This window comes from Lodderomyces beijingensis (assembly GCF_963989305.1).
Source record: "Lodderomyces beijingensis strain CBS 14171 genome assembly, chromosome: 3".
Taxonomy (NCBI): domain Eukaryota; kingdom Fungi; phylum Ascomycota; class Pichiomycetes; order Serinales; family Debaryomycetaceae; genus Lodderomyces; species Lodderomyces beijingensis.
Genome location: NC_089972.1, coordinates 657,165 through 675,112, shown reverse-complemented (window position 1 = coordinate 675,112; position 17,948 = coordinate 657,165). Strand labels below are relative to the sequence as shown.

The following is a 17,948-nucleotide window of genomic DNA, read 5'->3' as shown; positions in this document are numbered from 1 at the left end:
TTTTTTTTCTTTTCTTGATACTCCAGGTAGGTCTACTGGTGTTGCATCGCTGTTGGACTTTCTCTTCTTCGTTCATTCGTTTACTCATTCATCCATTCGTTCATTTCGTCCTCCGAGAGCAAGCGCGCGGGTGAAACTTTTCGATGCGTTGTAGAGATTTCTGCAACTTGCTCCTCCACGAGATTCACGGGGTTCTCTTTTTGCAGTCGATACAGCTACAGCTCTTCTCTACGGTGTTCTTTTTTTGTTCTGGACCCCGGGGCCATCAAGACCAACAGGACAAAGCATTTCTCAAGTTTTCCCCAGTATGTTTTCTTATCCTTTTCGTTTTAGTTTTTTTTTGTTTTTTTTTTCCCTTCATTTTTGATATATATATACATCCATTGGATATATAGTTGAAGTAACAATTCAATTAAGAACTCCTCAACTCATAATCCAAATTGGCATCAATTTTTTTTTTCCTTTTCTTCCAATTTCTACATAACAAATGATAGCTTGACAATCAACTGAAAGACTTTTTCTTTTTTAGCTGCAACCTTTTTTCATTGTGTTTCAAGGTCAACAAATTTCATCATTCGAAAATTCAACATCTCCCCGAAAACTCAGTTTCCATTTTCAGTAGCAACAGAGTCTTCCCCATTAGCATCGCCATTTTCGCCATTTTCCTCGTCGCCGGTGTCGTCTGTTCCCTTTTCTGGCACTTTCGAGTTGACGGCAAAGTCAACAATCATTTCTCTGCCCTTGACATCCTTGCCGTTGAATTCGGCCACGGCTCTCTTTTGAGTTTCTTCGTCGGCAAACTTGACAAAGGCAATACCCTTGTTCAACGGTCTTCTCTTTGGAGCACCTTCGGGAGTCTTTTGGTGGACTCTTCTTACTGGAACGTGGATCCACTTGGGTTTCAATTCCTCAAACACCTTGGACAAGACCTTGGCATTGACCTTGTACTCCAAGTTGGTGACAAACACGGTATCCTTGGACTTTTCGCCATCGGGAGCAGCTTTTGACGAAGGAGACTTGGACTTGCTGGACTCGTCCTTGGCGTCACTATTGTCGCCGGCGGCGCCCTCTTTGGCCTGCTTCTTTGCTGCTGCCGCTTCTTCCTTCTTTTGCTTTCTGGTTTTCTGAAGCTCTTCTCTCTTGGCCTTGAATGCTTCATTCTTGACTTTTCTTTCTTCCTCCGTAGGTGGAGGCACAGCCTTTTTGAGGAAAATGTTTCTCCTTTGCAATCTCTTGCCGTTGTACTCGGCTATGGCCTTGTCGGCTTCTTCCTTGGACTCAAATTGAACAAATGCAAAACCCAAGTGCAATTTGAAAGTCTCGTCATTTCTGGTTCTCTCCTTGAATGGGATTTCAACCTCAGTGCTGAACAAAAAAAAAAAAAAATTGATAAAGTTAGTATTCAATGATCAATCGGTCACACATCCTCACCCCCCACACCCCACACTTCTACCTATCCCTGGTAGGGGGGGGATAGGCAGGTTTATCCTCCAGCTTTGTAGGTTCAACACATACACTTTCAAATCCTTGAACAACTCCTTCACTTCCTCCTCAGTAGCCTTGTAATCAACGTTACCAACATAAACTCTTTCTTCAATGACTGGCTTCGTAGCGGCCCTGACTTCTTCTGATACTTCAGACATCTTGCTCTGTTTCTATCTTCAAAAAAAATTGACGATGTTGATGTTGCGTTCACTGGCGGTTGTAAAAAACAAAAAAAGACAAAAAAAAAGCGAACTGCAATCCTGGGTTCTTTCTTTCTCTCTTTCTCTCTCGCCTTCAGCTTTTGACCCTTTTTTCAACAACTCACAATTGTTGGGTTAATCGTGTTCTCTTTTTTCTTTCTGTTTCTTCAAAGACGCTTTTGATGTAGTTCACCTCCTGACTTGAATATGCTTGGGTTAGATGGATTGAAACCTCTGTGGTTTTGTTGGTTGGTTGTTTGGTCGATATGGTTGGGGGGTGTATTTACGCGGAGTCGCCCTAGATCTCTTTTTATTTTTCTGCTGCTGCTGGCTGGCTGTTGTTGTTGACGACCCACCGCGGGGGGAGTCAGGCAGTCACGCTTTGGGAATCTGGCGCGACAATTCGCGCCGGTATTTTTGTCCACTACGGTGGTAGCGATGGCCAGCGGGCGAGTAAGGATCATGAGACCTTAAGGGCAAGAATGCGCAAGAGGCGTGGAGATGGAGGGTTGCGAACGGTCCTGGCAAGTTGGGGCCAATTGGAGCCAGACGAGGTTAGCTTACCTACAGGTTGATGGGAAAAAGCCCGCAGCCGTAGGCTGCTGGGGAATACATAAACAAAGGATAAACTCCTTAGGCAACTGTCAAGACACAAGATCATGAGACCTTAAGGGCAAGAATGCGCAAGAGGCGTGGAGATGGAGGGTTGCGAACGGTCCTGGCAAGTTGGGCCAATTGGAGCCAGAGGAGGCTAGCTAACAAGAACTCCCTGGCGACAAAAGCCAGTGCCTCCTCCTTCATAAAGCATTTCTCTAACCAGACGAGAGAGCGCCAGGTTTTAATGCGTTTTGGGTTCGGAAGAGCCCAGAGCCTTTTCTTGATACCCTCTCACACTGCTTAGCTCTGGACTGTTTCATTTCTGGTCCGTCGTAAGTGTGTCCTCTACTTTTTTTTTTTTTTTTTTTTTGGATTTTATTATTTTGATTAAATCTTAAATGTACATGCAATAACTCAAGAGACGCTTCAGTGCTGCTCGTGTTCCAGATTTCAATAAAGAAAAGGTACTGAAGTAGCTGTTATCAAGTGGATTTAGGCCTCTGCAATCTACAAGGCAGAGCCAACCGTCTTTCCTTTTTTTCATTCTCCTCTCATTCAAGATCTTCTTGTTCTATGTAATTGATGCAACATGTTCCCAACAGCAAGGTGGCTGCGAAAAAAAAAAAAATTCAAGACTGCCTCGGTTTGCATCGGAACGGAAAACGCAAATTTCTGGAACCGCGATGTCAGATCTTATATGGACATCAACACATTTTCACTTGCTGTTCCCCATCAGATGCTTCCAATTAGTCAATTGCGTCTCATACGGCGCTTCTCATTAAAGAATGCTTCATCGTTCACCCTACCGCAAGGTCATAAACCAAACAAAGCGCTCAAGACGATCCCGTTTTCTCGGTGCCTTGATATCTGGCGCAAGTCATGGTCGGCAAACAACCTCGAAATTTTACAGGATGAGCTAGTTCGTCTCATGATGCCTGTTGATTCAAGCGAAAACAGCAATGTCACTGTTGACGTCAAGAAATTGACAATTGACAAGTCGACAAAAAAAAACGAAATCAATGAGGTTGGATTCAAAGTCGTCAATGGCAAGGATCTTGCAACAAAGCATGTGGTTTTCATTCACGGGTACGGTGCCTCGCTAGGTTGCTTTGCTCGGAATTTCCAGATGATCAACCAATTGAAAAAGAGCACCAGTTACAACTACCACGTGCATTTCTTGGACAACATCACATTTGGCCTTTCTTCCAACCCCAGCATTGACAACGATGCCATCTCGTGGAGAATCCCCGCCACTGCCTCGATGAAAATGATCGACAAGGAAGACCCAAAACATCCCAAGAAATTGTACAGGAAATACTACAAGCTCATCGATGGGTTCCAGCTTGACCCCAAGAATTTCAGCGAGTACCAGCAGAAATTCAAGCCAATCTTGCAAGACATGGAGAACTTCTACTGCTCCGCCATTGACAATTGGAGGCAAGCTAGCGGGATCAGCAAGATTGATTTCTTGGTGGGCCACTCCTTTGGCGGGTTCTGGAGCGGCTCCTATGCGTTGAAATTCCCCAACAAGGTAGACAATGTCATTTTACTATCGCCCGTGGGCGTAGAGAGAAACGTCATGGCCATCACCAACCCGGACAAAATAACAACTGAAATTGTCAAGCCAACGTTGGACCCCACGTCTTACCGTTTTCTTAGCCGGTTCCCCATACTATCCAAGAATCACGTTTTGAACTGGTACTACAAGATCCCGTTCTTGCCGCGCTTGCTCCCCTTGTTGGGCCCGTGGGGGGTCAAGCTCTATTTCGAAATGTGGCTTCCTAAATTGTCCAAGATCAATAAACTCATTGCCAAACACGGTGGTGCGCAAGCAGTGTTCACAAACACCAACGACTTGGTCTATGGGTCCAAAAGGGAGATTGAATTGATTGTGGAGTACTTGTACAATGCAACTACCAGGGGATGCAATAGTGACTTGTACGTCAAGTATTTGTTGACTCCCGCCACGGTTAGCAAGTGGCCCTTGTACGACAAGTTCATGCATAAACTACAAAGCAGCCACCAAAATTTGACCTTTAATCTTTACCTATTCTATGGAGAATACGACTTTATGAACTCGGAAGCCGGCCAAAAATTGATTGAGCACTTAAACACTAAAGTTGCTGACACTGGTAAGGAATTCAAATACGACGAAATTGCAGAAGGCGGACACAATCTATACATCGATAACCCGTTTGACACCAATAGAAAGATATCTGAAATCATCCTAAACAAGGAATAAAATAAACGTCAAAAAACGGATTAAAAAGAATCCTTATGGATGTGTTCATTACTAGACTCCGATACATACAGCTTGCTTGTACAGGTTTTATAGACGCACGTGACATACGCGTGATATGCACGTGACATGCACGTGATCCGCCGCTTGGCGAGAAAAGCAACCTCTCTAGCCAATAAAATAGGCGTTTTTTCTCTATTACGCTTCCCCTTTAAACATCATGTGGTAGCACCCACTAGCACTCTCAATAGAAGAAAAAAATGGATACACCCACACTGGTGGACTGGAGAGGTATTGAAAAATTAAGAAAGCCATAGCCATAAAGCGACCAAAGGCCTAGCTCACAACTGGAATTGAAATAAAAAGAGCAACAACCATGTCATTCTTCAGAGACTTGTTAGATAACATCATCCCAACTGCCTATGCCGATGAAGTATGTTTTGTCTTTCTTTTTTTCTTTCATTTTTTCTTGCACCACCTACAGGATATGCTATGCCCTCAACGACAAGCAACCAAGATTTTGGCAGTTTTTACTAACGCAATTTGATTTTTTAGAAAGGTTCAGATACTCAGAACGAGGTGGCAGACGAAGAAGCTCCGGAAGCTAAAGAGACTATACAGCCAGAAGAAGACCCAGTAGAGGTCACAGAAGATGCGCCAGCAGATGAAGAAGGAGAACCAGGTGAACAAGAAGACGACGACGACGACGATGACGACGATGACGATGAAGATGACGAAGACGAAGAAGAAAACGTCGATCCACAAGTCAAATTAACCGAAGAATGCGTCAAGACCGTAGCATGTAAACCATTTGAACACCATTTCCATGAATGTATAGACAGAGTCACCAAAGAGATGGAGGAGCCCGACTATGCTCATAAAAGTCATAAGGAAGACTGCGTGGAGGAGTTTTTCCATTTACAGCATTGTGTGAATGACTGTGTTGCACCTAGGTTATTTAACAAGTTGAAGTAAAAAAGCCCAGCAAACGGCAGTTCCAAATTTGTTTTTTCTATATGAAGGGGACAAGGATGGAGTTTTTTGCGTATAACTTCAGATCTTCAAAAACTTCAAAACTTCAAAACCTTTTCAAGAACACACCCTCAAGTCTCACCTTTTTTCCAACAAACCGGCACCCCACCCCCAATGGAAGTATTCATACACACAAACAAACAAGCAAGCAAATCCAAAATAAAAAAAAAAAAGAAGGAAAGATGCGTATTTATTTTGTCTCTAATAATACAAAATAGACCACTGGATTTAATATCGCGTACTCTATTGAAGGAGCAATTTCTCTACTCTAGCAACTACCTGATTCGACACCGAGTCCGAGGTGGTTGAGAAAAAGCCTTGGTGCCCGTGCCCTGGTCAATTTTCTCAATCTTTCCAGTCAATGCGCTCTAGTTTTGATGTATGGATTGCGTTCTGGACCATCACCGGATGCTTGATATGGATGGAAATAGCGGGAGTGTTTGAAGTGTGGAATCTGGTTGCAAATCTTCCTCAAAGAAAAAAGAAAGAAAGAAAATAAAGGCAACGTAGACACTCTTGAAAAATATCCTCGCTTCAGTGGGTCAACAGGCTCCACGCCAACATCGAGTGAAGCGAAAAGGGTGAGGCCATAAACTGAGAAATGCACTGCAAAAGTACCCTCTCAAGTGCATCCAACGCGGACTTCTCGGAAGAATCAGATGGTTACCAGTTGTCGGAAAAATTGTTTGCAGCCACGATCTCCCTGCTTTTTCAATGGGTCCCAAAAAAAACACCATAAATCAAGGATCGTTGACTCGTCATTGAGTTAACTCTGGGTTGAACTCCATTCCGTTTAGTGACAGCCTGCCCTAGGTTGACGTTCATTCACCTCTTCCTCTCTGCCGAAATAAACTCATTTGACATTTCTCCTTTTTGAATCTTGGCCAGATTCGCGTATCTCATGCTCCTCCTCCACCTCCTCGAGATCTAACACCAGAGATAAGAAAGACTCGAGCCACGGATAGGTTTACTTTATCTATTCGCTCGCTGCAAACGAGACGAGGAAAAGTCAAGTCCGGTGAGGCTCTACAAAGTGCAAGCGCTTGCATATATCCTATGCGGTTAAAGTACCTCTACGTTGGGAGTAAAAACCACCTCTCGGCCCCGCCTTTGAGGACTAGACATAGCTTGCTGCTCGCTTTGCTTCCAACTTTCTTAGCCTTATCTCGACGCCTTGCGATTCTGCGATTCAATGTGTTTGATGTACGTGTGCTTGTCGCTTACGGTGGAATCGGCAAAGGTTTCAGCCGTGCTTGACGCAATCACGTGAGCGGTGACTTTACCTGATATCTGATAATGTTGCGCTCAGCCAGGGTCAAACCTGAACCAAGAAACCAAATGCACAAGGAAACACCCCCTCTCATAGAAGAAACAAAGAAGAAAATAGTGTCAATCTTAATATCAATCCTAAAAAATCCTAGTTAAAAAATTACTGCGCTTCGAATTGAAAAAAACATCGTCCCTCGTCCAATTGTTATACAATCATCATATGCTGCTTTTCGCTTGGAGATCTAGAAAAAGTCAAACTGACATCGTTCTGATCAAACCTCTCCACACCATGGTGGACTTCATGACCAGCCAACTCTTGTTCAAACATTTCAACATCGGCGTATTGTTCATGCCAGCCTTTTTCAAATGGCTTAGTTGGCTCCATACCGATACCGATTGGTGAAAAGTAGCAAAGGATGGAGTAAACCAAGAATGCGCTGAAGAAGCCCATGAAGAAATTCAATCTGTACACTTCAGTGGCGCCAATTGGCACTTTGTGAGTACCAGTAGCACCAACAAAACCGACAATGTTGGGCAAGATACCGCAAATGTAAGCAGCATACGCTCTCCAGTTGCATCCAATCTTGCTGAATGCGTAAATTGATCTCTCGGAAGGATCCGACGGCTTGGTGGCTGAGTAAAGCTCGGGCAAGAGCAAGTATCCGCGTTTGACGTAGTAATAGTCGGCAGCGATAACGCCGGCAATCGACGACAAGAAGACCGAGTAAGCGGAAAGGTAGGTGGTGAATCTTGACGAGGACGAAATCAACTTCCAAGGGCAAATGGCCAAGGCAAGGAATGCACAGATGTATCCACCTCTTCTAATGTTGAGGAACCTGGGCAAGATGGCCGAGGCATCGGTACCAAATGAGATCGAGTTGGCTGAAATGTTGGTTCCCAATTGGGCAAGGGCAAACGAAGCCGAGAGCAAAAAGACACCAGCACGGTTACCCGAGGTGTAATTCTCCAAAAATCTCTCCAAGACATCCAATGGCGACCAGTAGGTGACCCCATACTTGTTTTCAGCTGCCGAAGTAACCAAGATACCAATCAAGGAAGTGATGGAAAAACAGAATGGGATGGAGATGGTGTAGACCAAGTACTTCATGCTAAAGGAAGGCTTTTTGGCAAAACGCGAGAAATCGGGCGAGTTTGTAATCAAGGTGGCAAAGTTGGCCAAGGCATTCATGGTTGACTCGACAAAAGCCCATGCCAATGGACCCCCTTGCAAGCCCGATTTCTTGTGCATGGAGCTTCCGAGTCCATCGCACTTGATCAAGGTCCAAATGAGGAAACCAAAGCCGGCAATTGGCGAAACGTAGGCCTTGACGGTGAACAAGTGTCTAATCTTGTGAGGAGGGAACCAAATAAAGGGCAACTGGAACAACCAAAACAAGAAAATACCCAAGAATTGATAGGTGGTCAAGTCGGGGTCTGAAATGGTGTCGCCGATTCTCTGCGGCAAGTTCTTGCCGAATATACTGTGCAACATGAGCGAGATGGTTGGTCCGGCAATGGCAGTCTGCACGGCGAACCAGATGCACGACATGACAACACGGTTGATCACCGGCCACAACGAGCCGTAGATTCCAAACGAGGATCTAACTGCCACTGGAAACGAAATGTGGTACATGATACCGACTCTACTTGCGATGGAAACGAAGATACCCGCGAGCAAGTACCCCAACCACACCGACAACCACGTCTGCCACCAGTTCATGTTGGAAGGAGCCTGCATTCCCGTCGAAGCAATCTGCCACGTTGAGATGTTGAAACTGTCTGCGATCCAAAAGTAAACGTAATTGTACCACGACCATTGTCTCCTTGCTTCTTCAACTGGTCTCAAATCGTGGTTGTAAAGAAACATCTGCGCTGCCGTCATGTCGCCCTTTGGCTGCACTTCGAGAAACTTGACGAGCTTCTGCCATCTTGTCTTGGGCTCGTTGTCGTCCTCGACGGATACCTGATCTATGATTTCACCTTCGCGGGCATTGTCTGAGAAGTCCGAGGACTTTTCCGTGCCTTTCATCTTCCGGGAATATGTGAGATTGGGATTACAATACCTAGATGCCGCAGTGATGGATCAAGCTTAAATTTGAATTGAGTTCACCGACACGAGGAATTGGCATCTTTTATATATCTCCCTGGATGGATGGCTGTTGTTTAACAAACAGTCTCCCATGCAGCCCTATCTGTTTGCTACACCTACAAAAAACTTCATCTCTCCAATATAGTAAAAATATTATGATCCATGCATTACTTCTACTTCTATTATTCGGCAACGTATGTAGCCAGATTTCAACATGTGCAAGACTGTATGTGTCTGCTTATGTGCATTGTATGCAGAGAAATTGGCAATCCAAACCGCCCCCAAAAAATTTTCACCGAAAGTTTCTTATCAATCAAACAGACAAAAAAAAATAGAAAACCACCTCTTCTTCTTCTTTTGCCCACATTACAGTCTTTTCTTAAAGAAATTTCTTTTCGTTTCCGTTTTCCCTTTGTCAGGGTTGCGGGGGCCGGCCCTGCTTATCAGATTTAGCCCCCTTGACTGTCATATAGCTTGAGGGTCATCTCACTGCCACCGAAATGAGGCACAGATACGTATAGAGAGGGGGGGTTTATGCGCTAAGAAGGAATTTCCATGCGCTGGGACTTTCATGTTCGATGATGACCTTTTGGCTCAAGAGGTGGAGGAAAAGGACGAGGAGGTGCAGTATCGCATCTTGCAAAGTGTCCCGGGGAAGGCAATGGTCTCGTGACTCGAACACTTTACAAACGTCAACAGCCTAAGCACTCCTACCGCTCGAGACAAAAAGTTATGGGGAGCTTACTCTAGGCCCGCAAACCAGAATTCCTCTCTCTCTGCAAGTTTGCTTCCGCTGTTGCTTCAAGATCATATATCTTGGGACCTCTCTGGCGAAATGGCCCGTTCGCTGGCAATCTCGGTCTATGATAAACGAAAAAAGTATAAATCCGCTTCCTTCCTATCTTATCATTCTCGTCGTTCTATCTAGGTGACTACAGTCTACTTTTTTCTTCTCTTCTTTCCCGGAAACGAAAATGAACTCCTTTCTTTTTGGACTCCTGAAGGCAAGATCAGATAAAAAAATACAATGAAAAGTGAAAAAAAGAGACAGCTCGTATGCTAGCCCTCTTCTTGGAATACGATGTTGGTTGAATCTGCTGTTTTCTTTGCGAGATCGGAGTAACGGTGATGTCCGACACGGCGAAAGATGAACCTTGTTTATATGCAGGTTATCGATAAACCGACGGATAACAATTCCCTAGTTGAGAAGATGAGCCTCGACTTGAAGCACACTCGACGGGCCATTGCAGGCGGGGTCACCATCACCGATCAAGATGAGAAACACAGCACATCGTACGAAAAAAAATTCGTTGCTTCTGTTCCAAAATATTTTTGGTTTTCTCTCCAATTGCAATGTCCAGGGTGGGTTTTCATTGGTACAGATTGCCCAAAAGCTCAGTTGTAGACAGCAGCTCCAGTTCCAGGATGTCTTGTTCTCGCTTTGTTGGACCAGATGGAACTCAGATCCAAAAGTATCTTCGAGGACTGTCGCCATCTTCTTTTGCCCCGAAGTTCGAAAACTCAACTATTGAAGATTTCTACTTTCTAGCACGGAAATGTTGTTTTGTAACTTGCAGCATATTGCAGTGTTAAACGGTTTTTATTTAGTTTGGGCTCAGATATTGACGTTTAAAGTACGCCCCTCGCTTCCGGCTGCAAACCATTTTGGAAAAAGTCTAGATATATACTACAGCACCGACAGAGAGTGGGGTTGAGTAAAAAAAATCAAAAGGTAGATTGAATGGCTCAAGCTAGTAGATTGCAAGAAGCCAATGTGTTTACTCCAGCTTTAGCAGGCTTGATCTGTCTTTGCCTCGCGACATTTCTTCCGAGTTGTTGCTTTTTTTCACGATTCCCAAACACTTGCATTCCCGTGAACTTTTCGGGACTCACGCAAAAAATTCACTCGAAATTGGAGCGAAATCCAACCAAAAACGTAGTAATACCGAAAAATTGAAAGACAAATACGAGCCGATTGAATTTAATTTTTTATTTTTTTTTTTTTTTGGGGGGGGGGGGGGGGTGGTTGTTTTTACAGGGCATCCACATTTTTCGATTACGTTGGAAATTGCTTTCAATTATCACGGCAATACTTGTTACACACGGGGCCATTTTGCCAGCCTACTCTGCGGGAAAAACTGTGATTTTGCAACCGCCGAAAGAAGGCTGCAAAAAATGCTTCGGACTCGGGATTTTGCAACAACGCTACCACGTGGGACATAGATACACACACACAAGCAACCACTATCACCCCTAGATCTCCAACAACCAGCGGCTTGTAGCAAGGATGATGCAATACAAAGACTTTCTATCGTGGATTGACTCGCTGGCCGGAGTTTAAAGCACAGGGTTCAATTCTTCCGCAGAGAAAATTAGTAAGCGAATTGACCGGTGTGGGGTTTTCAAGGGGTGAAAAAAAATCTGGCACACCAACACTTGCTCTGTAGTAGGGAAATTTAGCAACCATAACTTTTGGTCAACAACTCAAACAGAGGACAAGACCTCCCTCACGGGAACCCCTTAGAAGATTCTACACGCTCTCCACAGTCCTCCCTGAGGTGGGACATAACCTCTGCAGAGCTGTGGCCCCCCCTTTTTCTACTTCAGTATAAAATCTGCAAAGAAATTCCAGTTATGTAACTTTCTCATCAAAAGCCGTGCGTAATCAATTGGGTGACACCACAACACAGCACACACGTATTTAAGTTACCACGATGGTGAAAGTTTTACTTGCAGTCACTGCCTACAACGAGGTCTTCTACCAAGACGGCACCAAGACCGGTTTATTCGTCTCCGAGGCATTGGAGCCTTTCTTGGAATTCGCAGCAAGCAACTACGAAGTACAGTTTGCTTCGGAAACCGGTAGATTTGGCTACGACGAGCATAGCACCAGCGAAGATTTCCTTAGTGGCAACATCAGAGCAGCGTTTGAAGACAAAAACTCATTCTTCAACCAGTCCATAGCCAAGATCAAAAAGGCCAGCGACTTGATCAATGAGGACTTTGACATTTTCTTTGCTGCTGGTGGCCACGGCGCCATTTTCGACTTTCCCAAAGCCAAGAGCTTGCACGCTATCGCCGCCAAGACATGGGAAAAAGGTGGTATCGTGAGTGCCGTGTGCCATGGCCCCGCAATCTTTGAAAACTTGAACTTGTCCAGTGGAGAACCTTTGATCAAGGGCAAGAAGATTACGGGGTTCACTGACGTTGGCGAGAAGGATCTTGGTCTTGACGGCATCATCGAGAAGGACCATCTTTTGACTGTCGCGGGTGTCGCTAAGAAGGAAGGCGCCGAGTACGTGTCACCCAAGGGTCCATGGGATGATTTCGTTGTTGTTGACGGCAACGGACGCTTGATCACGGGGGTCAATCCACAGAGTGCTGAGCAGACTGGGAAAAAGACTATCGACGCTTACCAATCGCTCAAAAAATGAATAATCAAATAAAAAAATCAAAAAAAGAAAAACAAAAAGAAGAAAGAATTCTATATATTGGAGTTTGTTGGCGGTATTGGTTTTTAAATTTCAATGCAAAGCCCTAGATTGCCTCTTGGTTTCTTTTTTTTTTGTTCATTTTTTCAATCTATATCGTATGAGAGTCCTTGTGAGTCCTTTTTATCTCCGTAACTGACATGTAGACTCCACGGTAGATCGCTTGCTCCATAATTTGCAGGCGGTAAAGCAAAAGGCATTCGTAGAAACGTTTTATCAGGCTCTTTCCCTTCATCTGCCAAATAGCTCGGAACTAGCGTCGTGTTTTCTTTTGGGGTGATCAACACACCTAGCTCGTAACTGCTCACTTCGTACTCATCGGGACTAGAGTTTGCAAATTTGTTTCCTTTCCTACTGCCCCACGCTTGCTTTGACAAGTTATGACTGCCCATGTAGCACCACTTGAGGCTATTCCAATCGTCACCATTATCGCACATGTATAGTTTAACGTGTGGCATTACTTTCTCTCTACCAGTTTTTGTTGTTGCTTCGCCACGGCTAGAATCCCATTTTTTCAAGTACGGTTTTATTGCCTGACTAAAGTAGTTTTTGTGAACAAACGACTTGGTATAGTCGAAATGAATGGCTCCTCCCGAGGCGAATCCAACGTTGCTGGCCGCGACCTCGTCGACGGTGGGGAACACGATACTAGGGGAATAGTTGTGTTCCCGTTGATGTTCTCGAATGCTTTCCTTGCCGGGAGCTAGCATTTGGAAAGCTTGGTTTTTGGAAAAGATCATGGGGCAGATCAAGTGACTGAATATGCCTGCAGTCGCCCATTTCTCAGTCGAGAAAGGATACGAAATAGCAGACACTTGTGCAAGCACATTATAATGAGTGTTTTTTGTGTCCCTATTGTCCAACAATAAATCGTTTCGTTGTAGCGCCTGCCATAAGCTTCCGTAGCCAAGTATGGTCTCGTGGTCATTTTGCAAATTGTACTTGCCAGGAGCAGAAGCAACCAAATCAACATCTACCCGCGAAAAATCATATTCTGCTAGTCGATTGGCAAGTGTATCGATGCGTGATTTATCGTATTTGCGCAAGTAAGCTAACAAATCAGCCTGAAACTGGATACCCTTTTTGCCTTTGGTTGTTCCCTTGTCCAATTTCCCCGAACGCCACATCATTTGCGTCAAACCGCCGAAATCCAATTTGGTGATGTTGCTAGTCATAATCACAACCTCGACGCTGTCGTCTGCGTAGAAATTAACCATCATTTTCGTGTGATGGGTGCCAAACCTGTTTGGAATATCAGCAGTGACTTCAGCAACGTTGAACTTGGTCTTGATGATTGCAGTTTCTTCAGAATCGGGATCAAGGAGCCGACCACCAGTCACAAAGACAATGTTTCTGCGCTCCTTGATGAAATTAGGATGCAAGTAGCCGAGGAAAAAGGCCAAGTCGACGCTGAAATTGAACTGGAATGTCTCCTGCAAGTCCCTTGAACCAACGAGTTCTTCAATAGTCACGGTGTCCCTGTTGACTTTGGCCAACTCGTCTTGCGGATAGCTGGGATTGAATAGCAATTTGACAGGTGACGCATAGCTCCTTCTCTTTGACAGTACTTGCTCCTTTTTGTTTCCGCGCTCAGTTGTTTGAGAAGTGTTGTTATCACCACCTTCTTTGCTTGTTTCCGCCACTTTCTGCTTCTTGTTCCAATGGTTTGACGCAGCCATAAAGGCCTCAGATCTTCTCTTGCTCATTTTCTTAAGTACCTCAGCAAACACTGGCGTCAAGGCTTTTGTCCCCCTCCCCTGTTCGCTTGGAACTGCAGCGACTCAATTGAACTCCCGGAGTCTGTTGCTCCACAATTGCAACTTGTCGGGAAGCCTTGAAGCGTGTGGGAGGAACGGGAGAAAGTATGGTCGGAGAACTTCTTGGTGGAAAAATAATACAAATCTGAGCCCAAAAAGTACCACTACTAACCTCTATGGGTACATCCAGGATGTTTCGATAGGGGCAGTATGGGATCTATTGTTGGCTCTGGAGTCCCAGGCTGTTCCCTTTGAATGTAGAGGAAAAAGCCCCACGGCATGGGAAATTTCACCAACAGTTCATTACATGAGTTGTTCGGATCTCGGCTATGTCCAGTTTTGATTTTGGGGATAACATCAAATTAGAAAGAGTTTGAGCCACGTAGTTCTTTCTTGAACACACCCTACACAGTCACTTTTCTCCCCCATTGCATGTTGGTTTTATCCAGTGGCAAGACGCGATTGGTACTTTTCAGCCTACTCAGTTGACTCGCAGCCTTGTAACCAACCCAAATGACCATTTCCTTCAATTTCCAAAACAACGAGATTGTTTCTTCTCCCACGGTCATAGTCAGTGGATCAACCTCGCAGCGGGTCCAACGAGGGGTGGTTGGATTCACCAACAATGAGAGCAAAGTGTTTCCTCCGCAGTACTTTGAGGTCAACAATGGCCAATTCAAGGCCATTGTCCACGTCTCGCCCGACAGTTTGAACAGATTCAAAGTTGAAGTTATGGATAACGGAACCATCTCCCCATTTGGATTCCCCGAGTATTCCCACGGCCAACCGCACGTTGTAGATTCAGGACACTTGGACTTGGCTTTCAACCCTTTGCCGCAGAATAAGCCGGTCCATTTGTGTATCATAAGAGCAAGAGACTCGCCCGGGGTCTATGACATGCCCCACTATAGACTTGGTCGAGGCGAAAGGCCAACTTTGGAAAATGCCATCAAGAAGTTGAAAGTCGCCGGTAGACTCATGCAAGCGTATACCCAGGATGAAATGAGACAGGTTGGGTTTAGCAATAGGACTTTCCAATTTGCCGAGGAAACTAGTCACGATCAAACTATATTTGGGTACAATGTCCAATCCCCCACGCCACACCAAGAAGTCAAGGTGCACGTGTTGACGAGCCCGCGGTCTGTGCGCGAGTTGCGTGACCCAGACTTGGCTCAACAGAACCCCAAGGCAAGAGACTCTGGGGGGTTGTTTAGCCATGCCATCGACTTGGTCAAGAAGACGCCCGAGATTTATAATTCCGAACAAGGAACTGCTGTGCAGTGCGCAGTCATGTATCTTGACTCGACATACGACAAGAGCAAAGACATGATTCTCACTCATGCCGCGTTAGGTGGAGGCACCAACGAAGTCAAGATGGCCATCTTTGGCTCCCATGGCTTGCACTCGTATCCTCAAAACTTTCCCCTCGTGACACCGTCATATTTGGATGCAACTAGATTGAGCAAGAATGAAGTTGCCAATGACTGTAACGAGTGTGGCACGAGTTGGGAGTGTCTCAATATTTGTCTTGGCGCCTTTATGCATGAAATCGGGCACGCTTTGGGGTGCCCGCATCAAGTAGACGGAGTCATGTTGCGAGATTACCAGTGGTTCAACCGTTCCTTCATGACACGAGAGTTGGAATGTTTGAGGACCCGTTCCGGAGGCGAGGTTATTGGAGGCAATGGAGCATGGTCAAGAGTTTGCCATTGGAATAGACTTGACTTGATCCGGTTTCTTTTCCACGATCTGTTTTCCCTTCCGGTGGACCAGTTCGGAAAAGTTTTCTCGACTACAAGAAGACCAGATAACTCCTATACAAACAATTCAGCGCCCACTGCTTATGCGTTGCCGCAAGGTGGTAGTGTTGCCAAGTCCGATTGTGGTATTTATCTACTCGAAATAGTTGACGGCGATCTTGCTAGATACCATGAGGCCTTTTTACCTCAGTTTTACGGTGGCCCAGGCCTCAAGCATGAATTGAGCTTGGACTTCAGGGACATGTTGAAGAAGTTGAGAAGCGCCAAGGGTGATGCTGGCGAAGAGTACAAGATCAGAGCATTATCCCTCGGTGGGGACTTGTGGATTGACAACTTCAAAAACCTTTGCTCGCTGCAGAGCCAGCAGTTGATTAGGGGAAATTTCGCTGGCTTGGGAGGCAGGTCTGAAGCAGCGGCAGCAGCAGCGAAAAGTGCCTTGCTCGGGAAAGTTGCAGGTGACATGTTTACGACATTCTTTGACATCAACACAGTTTACAAAGTCCGAGTTTATCACGGAGGGTCATTGGATGGAGTCAGGTTCCATTATAAAAAGCAAACAAAAACAAACCCTGGTGCTCGTGGTGGTGGTGGTGGTGCTACACCATCCAATGCTCCAAAAGTTCCAGCTAGAAATTACTTGAAAAAAATGTTTGGCCACGAGCACGAGAAGCAGCAGCAACAACAACCCTTTCTGAGCCAAGATAATGGCGAGTACTCATACAGCGATGCCACTGCGTTGGTGGGCAATGAAACAAACAACTATTCCGATTACTCAGTTGGGCAGGATGAACGGATTGTCAAATTCAACGTCCGTAATGGGGCCTGGATCGATGCGATCCAATTCGTGACCAACAGAAATAACGTTTCTCCCATGTTTGGTAATGCCAATGGTGGCCATTTGTCTACGCTCGAAGCACCAACTGCTAGTACTCAGATTGTTGGGATGTATTATTACATGGGCAGTTGGATCGATGGTTTGGGAATCATCTACGCCTAGGCTCTATTCTTAGAAAGATTGAATAGAATAGTAAAAAAAAAAAAGGAGTGAAATTGCATAGTAGAAACATCCTTAATTAGAATTGATATCACCACCACCAGCATCATCATCATCAACAAGTCTTTCCAAAACTTTATCGCGAGCTTGGTTGTACTCTATGGGGAATCTCTGCGCCACCCCTACTTTCGGCTTGGCCTTTAAGAACGAGATTGGGAAGGAGCTCTTACTCCCGCCATTCTTGAGCTTCTCAATGCGGTGTTCAATCGAGCTGATCTCGCCGCGCAAACGCTCGACCCTGGAAGCTTTATTGTTGGCACGCGTGCCAAAGTTTGATTCAAACAATTGCTGCAAATTCATCAACTTGGCAGACAAGAGTTCTCGCTGCTCAATCAACTTCTGGTTTTCATTGTTCAAATTGCCGCTAATCTGCGCCTGGAGCACCAACGACTTGTCAAGCTCGCTTGAATCTAGCGCCTGTTGTAACGAATTTGCGAAATACCGGGCGTGTTCATTGAGGTTTGATAAGTGAGGAAGCTCGGAATTGGACAAGTCCGCCAACAAGTTCTTCCTATCGTCAGCTGAGTCCTCTTCGTCACTTAGAATGTATTCGTCCTCGGTGCCTGATGAAACAAACAGGTCGTTGTTGTTTGCCATGAATGTGGATGGGTGTGTTGGTCGTCGTCGCTCATCTTCATCTATCTGATCGTCCTGCACGTCATCCACTGACGGCTCGGAGCCTGCTTGGGCTAGTCGATGCGCCATATCGCCCGTGTCATCTCCCCTTGTAAACTCAACATTGTCATTATTATCATCATCATGGTCTGTATTGTCACTCATTCAAGAGAGTTTTGGTGGTAGTAGTGGTTTCTCTGATGAATATATATATTCGCAGATGTTATACATTCGGTGCGAGATTTATCTGACATCAAAACTCGATCAAGATTCAGTGTTGAAGCAGCCATTTTGACAACCAGAAGGAAAGGGAACAGGGAAACACACTGAAAGAAGACGGTCCGGAAGGAAAGGAAAGCA

At 45.2% G+C, this 17,948-nt stretch overlaps 8 protein-coding genes across 8 annotated transcripts; 4 read left to right on the top strand and 4 right to left on the bottom strand. All coding sequences in view use genetic code 12, as the record gives it.

Moving 5' to 3' along the window:
- Window positions 1-602: 602 nt before the first annotated feature.
- LODBEIA_P23730 (uncharacterized protein) lies at window positions 603-1,643 on the bottom strand (the record flags this gene model as incomplete). The annotated part of the gene is made up of 2 exons (XM_066972365.1): window positions 603-1,365; window positions 1,516-1,643. 2 exons carry the CDS (start codon window positions 1,641-1,643, stop codon window positions 603-605), a joined length of 891 nt encoding a protein of 296 aa, XP_066829311.1.
- Window positions 1,644-3,018: 1,375 nt separating this feature from the next.
- Window positions 3,019-4,524, top strand: LODBEIA_P23720 (uncharacterized protein; the record flags this gene model as incomplete). The annotated part of the gene is made up of 1 exon (XM_066972364.1): window positions 3,019-4,524. The coding sequence occupies one exon, from the start codon at window positions 3,019-3,021 to the stop codon at window positions 4,522-4,524; it is 1,506 nt and encodes a 501-aa protein (XP_066829310.1).
- A 373-nt stretch (window positions 4,525-4,897) lies between these two features.
- LODBEIA_P23710 (uncharacterized protein) lies at window positions 4,898-5,496 on the top strand (the record flags this gene model as incomplete). The annotated part of the gene is made up of 2 exons (XM_066972363.1): window positions 4,898-4,954; window positions 5,077-5,496. 2 exons carry the CDS (start codon window positions 4,898-4,900, stop codon window positions 5,494-5,496), a joined length of 477 nt encoding a protein of 158 aa, XP_066829309.1.
- A 1,531-nt stretch (window positions 5,497-7,027) lies between these two features.
- Window positions 7,028-8,851, bottom strand: LODBEIA_P23700 (uncharacterized protein; the record flags this gene model as incomplete). Its single annotated transcript, XM_066972362.1, has 1 exon — window positions 7,028-8,851. One exon carries the CDS (start codon window positions 8,849-8,851, stop codon window positions 7,028-7,030), a length of 1,824 nt encoding a protein of 607 aa, XP_066829308.1.
- Window positions 8,852-11,625: 2,774 nt separating this feature from the next.
- Window positions 11,626-12,345, top strand: LODBEIA_P23690 (uncharacterized protein; the record flags this gene model as incomplete). The annotated part of the gene is made up of 1 exon (XM_066972360.1): window positions 11,626-12,345. One exon carries the CDS (start codon window positions 11,626-11,628, stop codon window positions 12,343-12,345), a length of 720 nt encoding a protein of 239 aa, XP_066829307.1.
- Window positions 12,346-12,488: 143 nt separating this feature from the next.
- LODBEIA_P23680 (uncharacterized protein) lies at window positions 12,489-14,108 on the bottom strand (the record flags this gene model as incomplete). Its single annotated transcript, XM_066972359.1, has 1 exon — window positions 12,489-14,108. One exon carries the CDS (start codon window positions 14,106-14,108, stop codon window positions 12,489-12,491), a length of 1,620 nt encoding a protein of 539 aa, XP_066829306.1.
- Window positions 14,109-14,672: 564 nt separating this feature from the next.
- On the top strand, window positions 14,673-16,916 carry LODBEIA_P23670 (uncharacterized protein; the record flags this gene model as incomplete). Its single annotated transcript, XM_066972358.1, has 1 exon — window positions 14,673-16,916. One exon carries the CDS (start codon window positions 14,673-14,675, stop codon window positions 16,914-16,916), a length of 2,244 nt encoding a protein of 747 aa, XP_066829305.1.
- Window positions 16,917-16,988: 72 nt separating this feature from the next.
- LODBEIA_P23660 (uncharacterized protein) lies at window positions 16,989-17,753 on the bottom strand (the record flags this gene model as incomplete). Its single annotated transcript, XM_066972357.1, has 1 exon — window positions 16,989-17,753. The coding sequence occupies one exon, from the start codon at window positions 17,751-17,753 to the stop codon at window positions 16,989-16,991; it is 765 nt and encodes a 254-aa protein (XP_066829304.1).
- Between the last annotated feature and the right edge of the window lie 195 nt (window positions 17,754-17,948).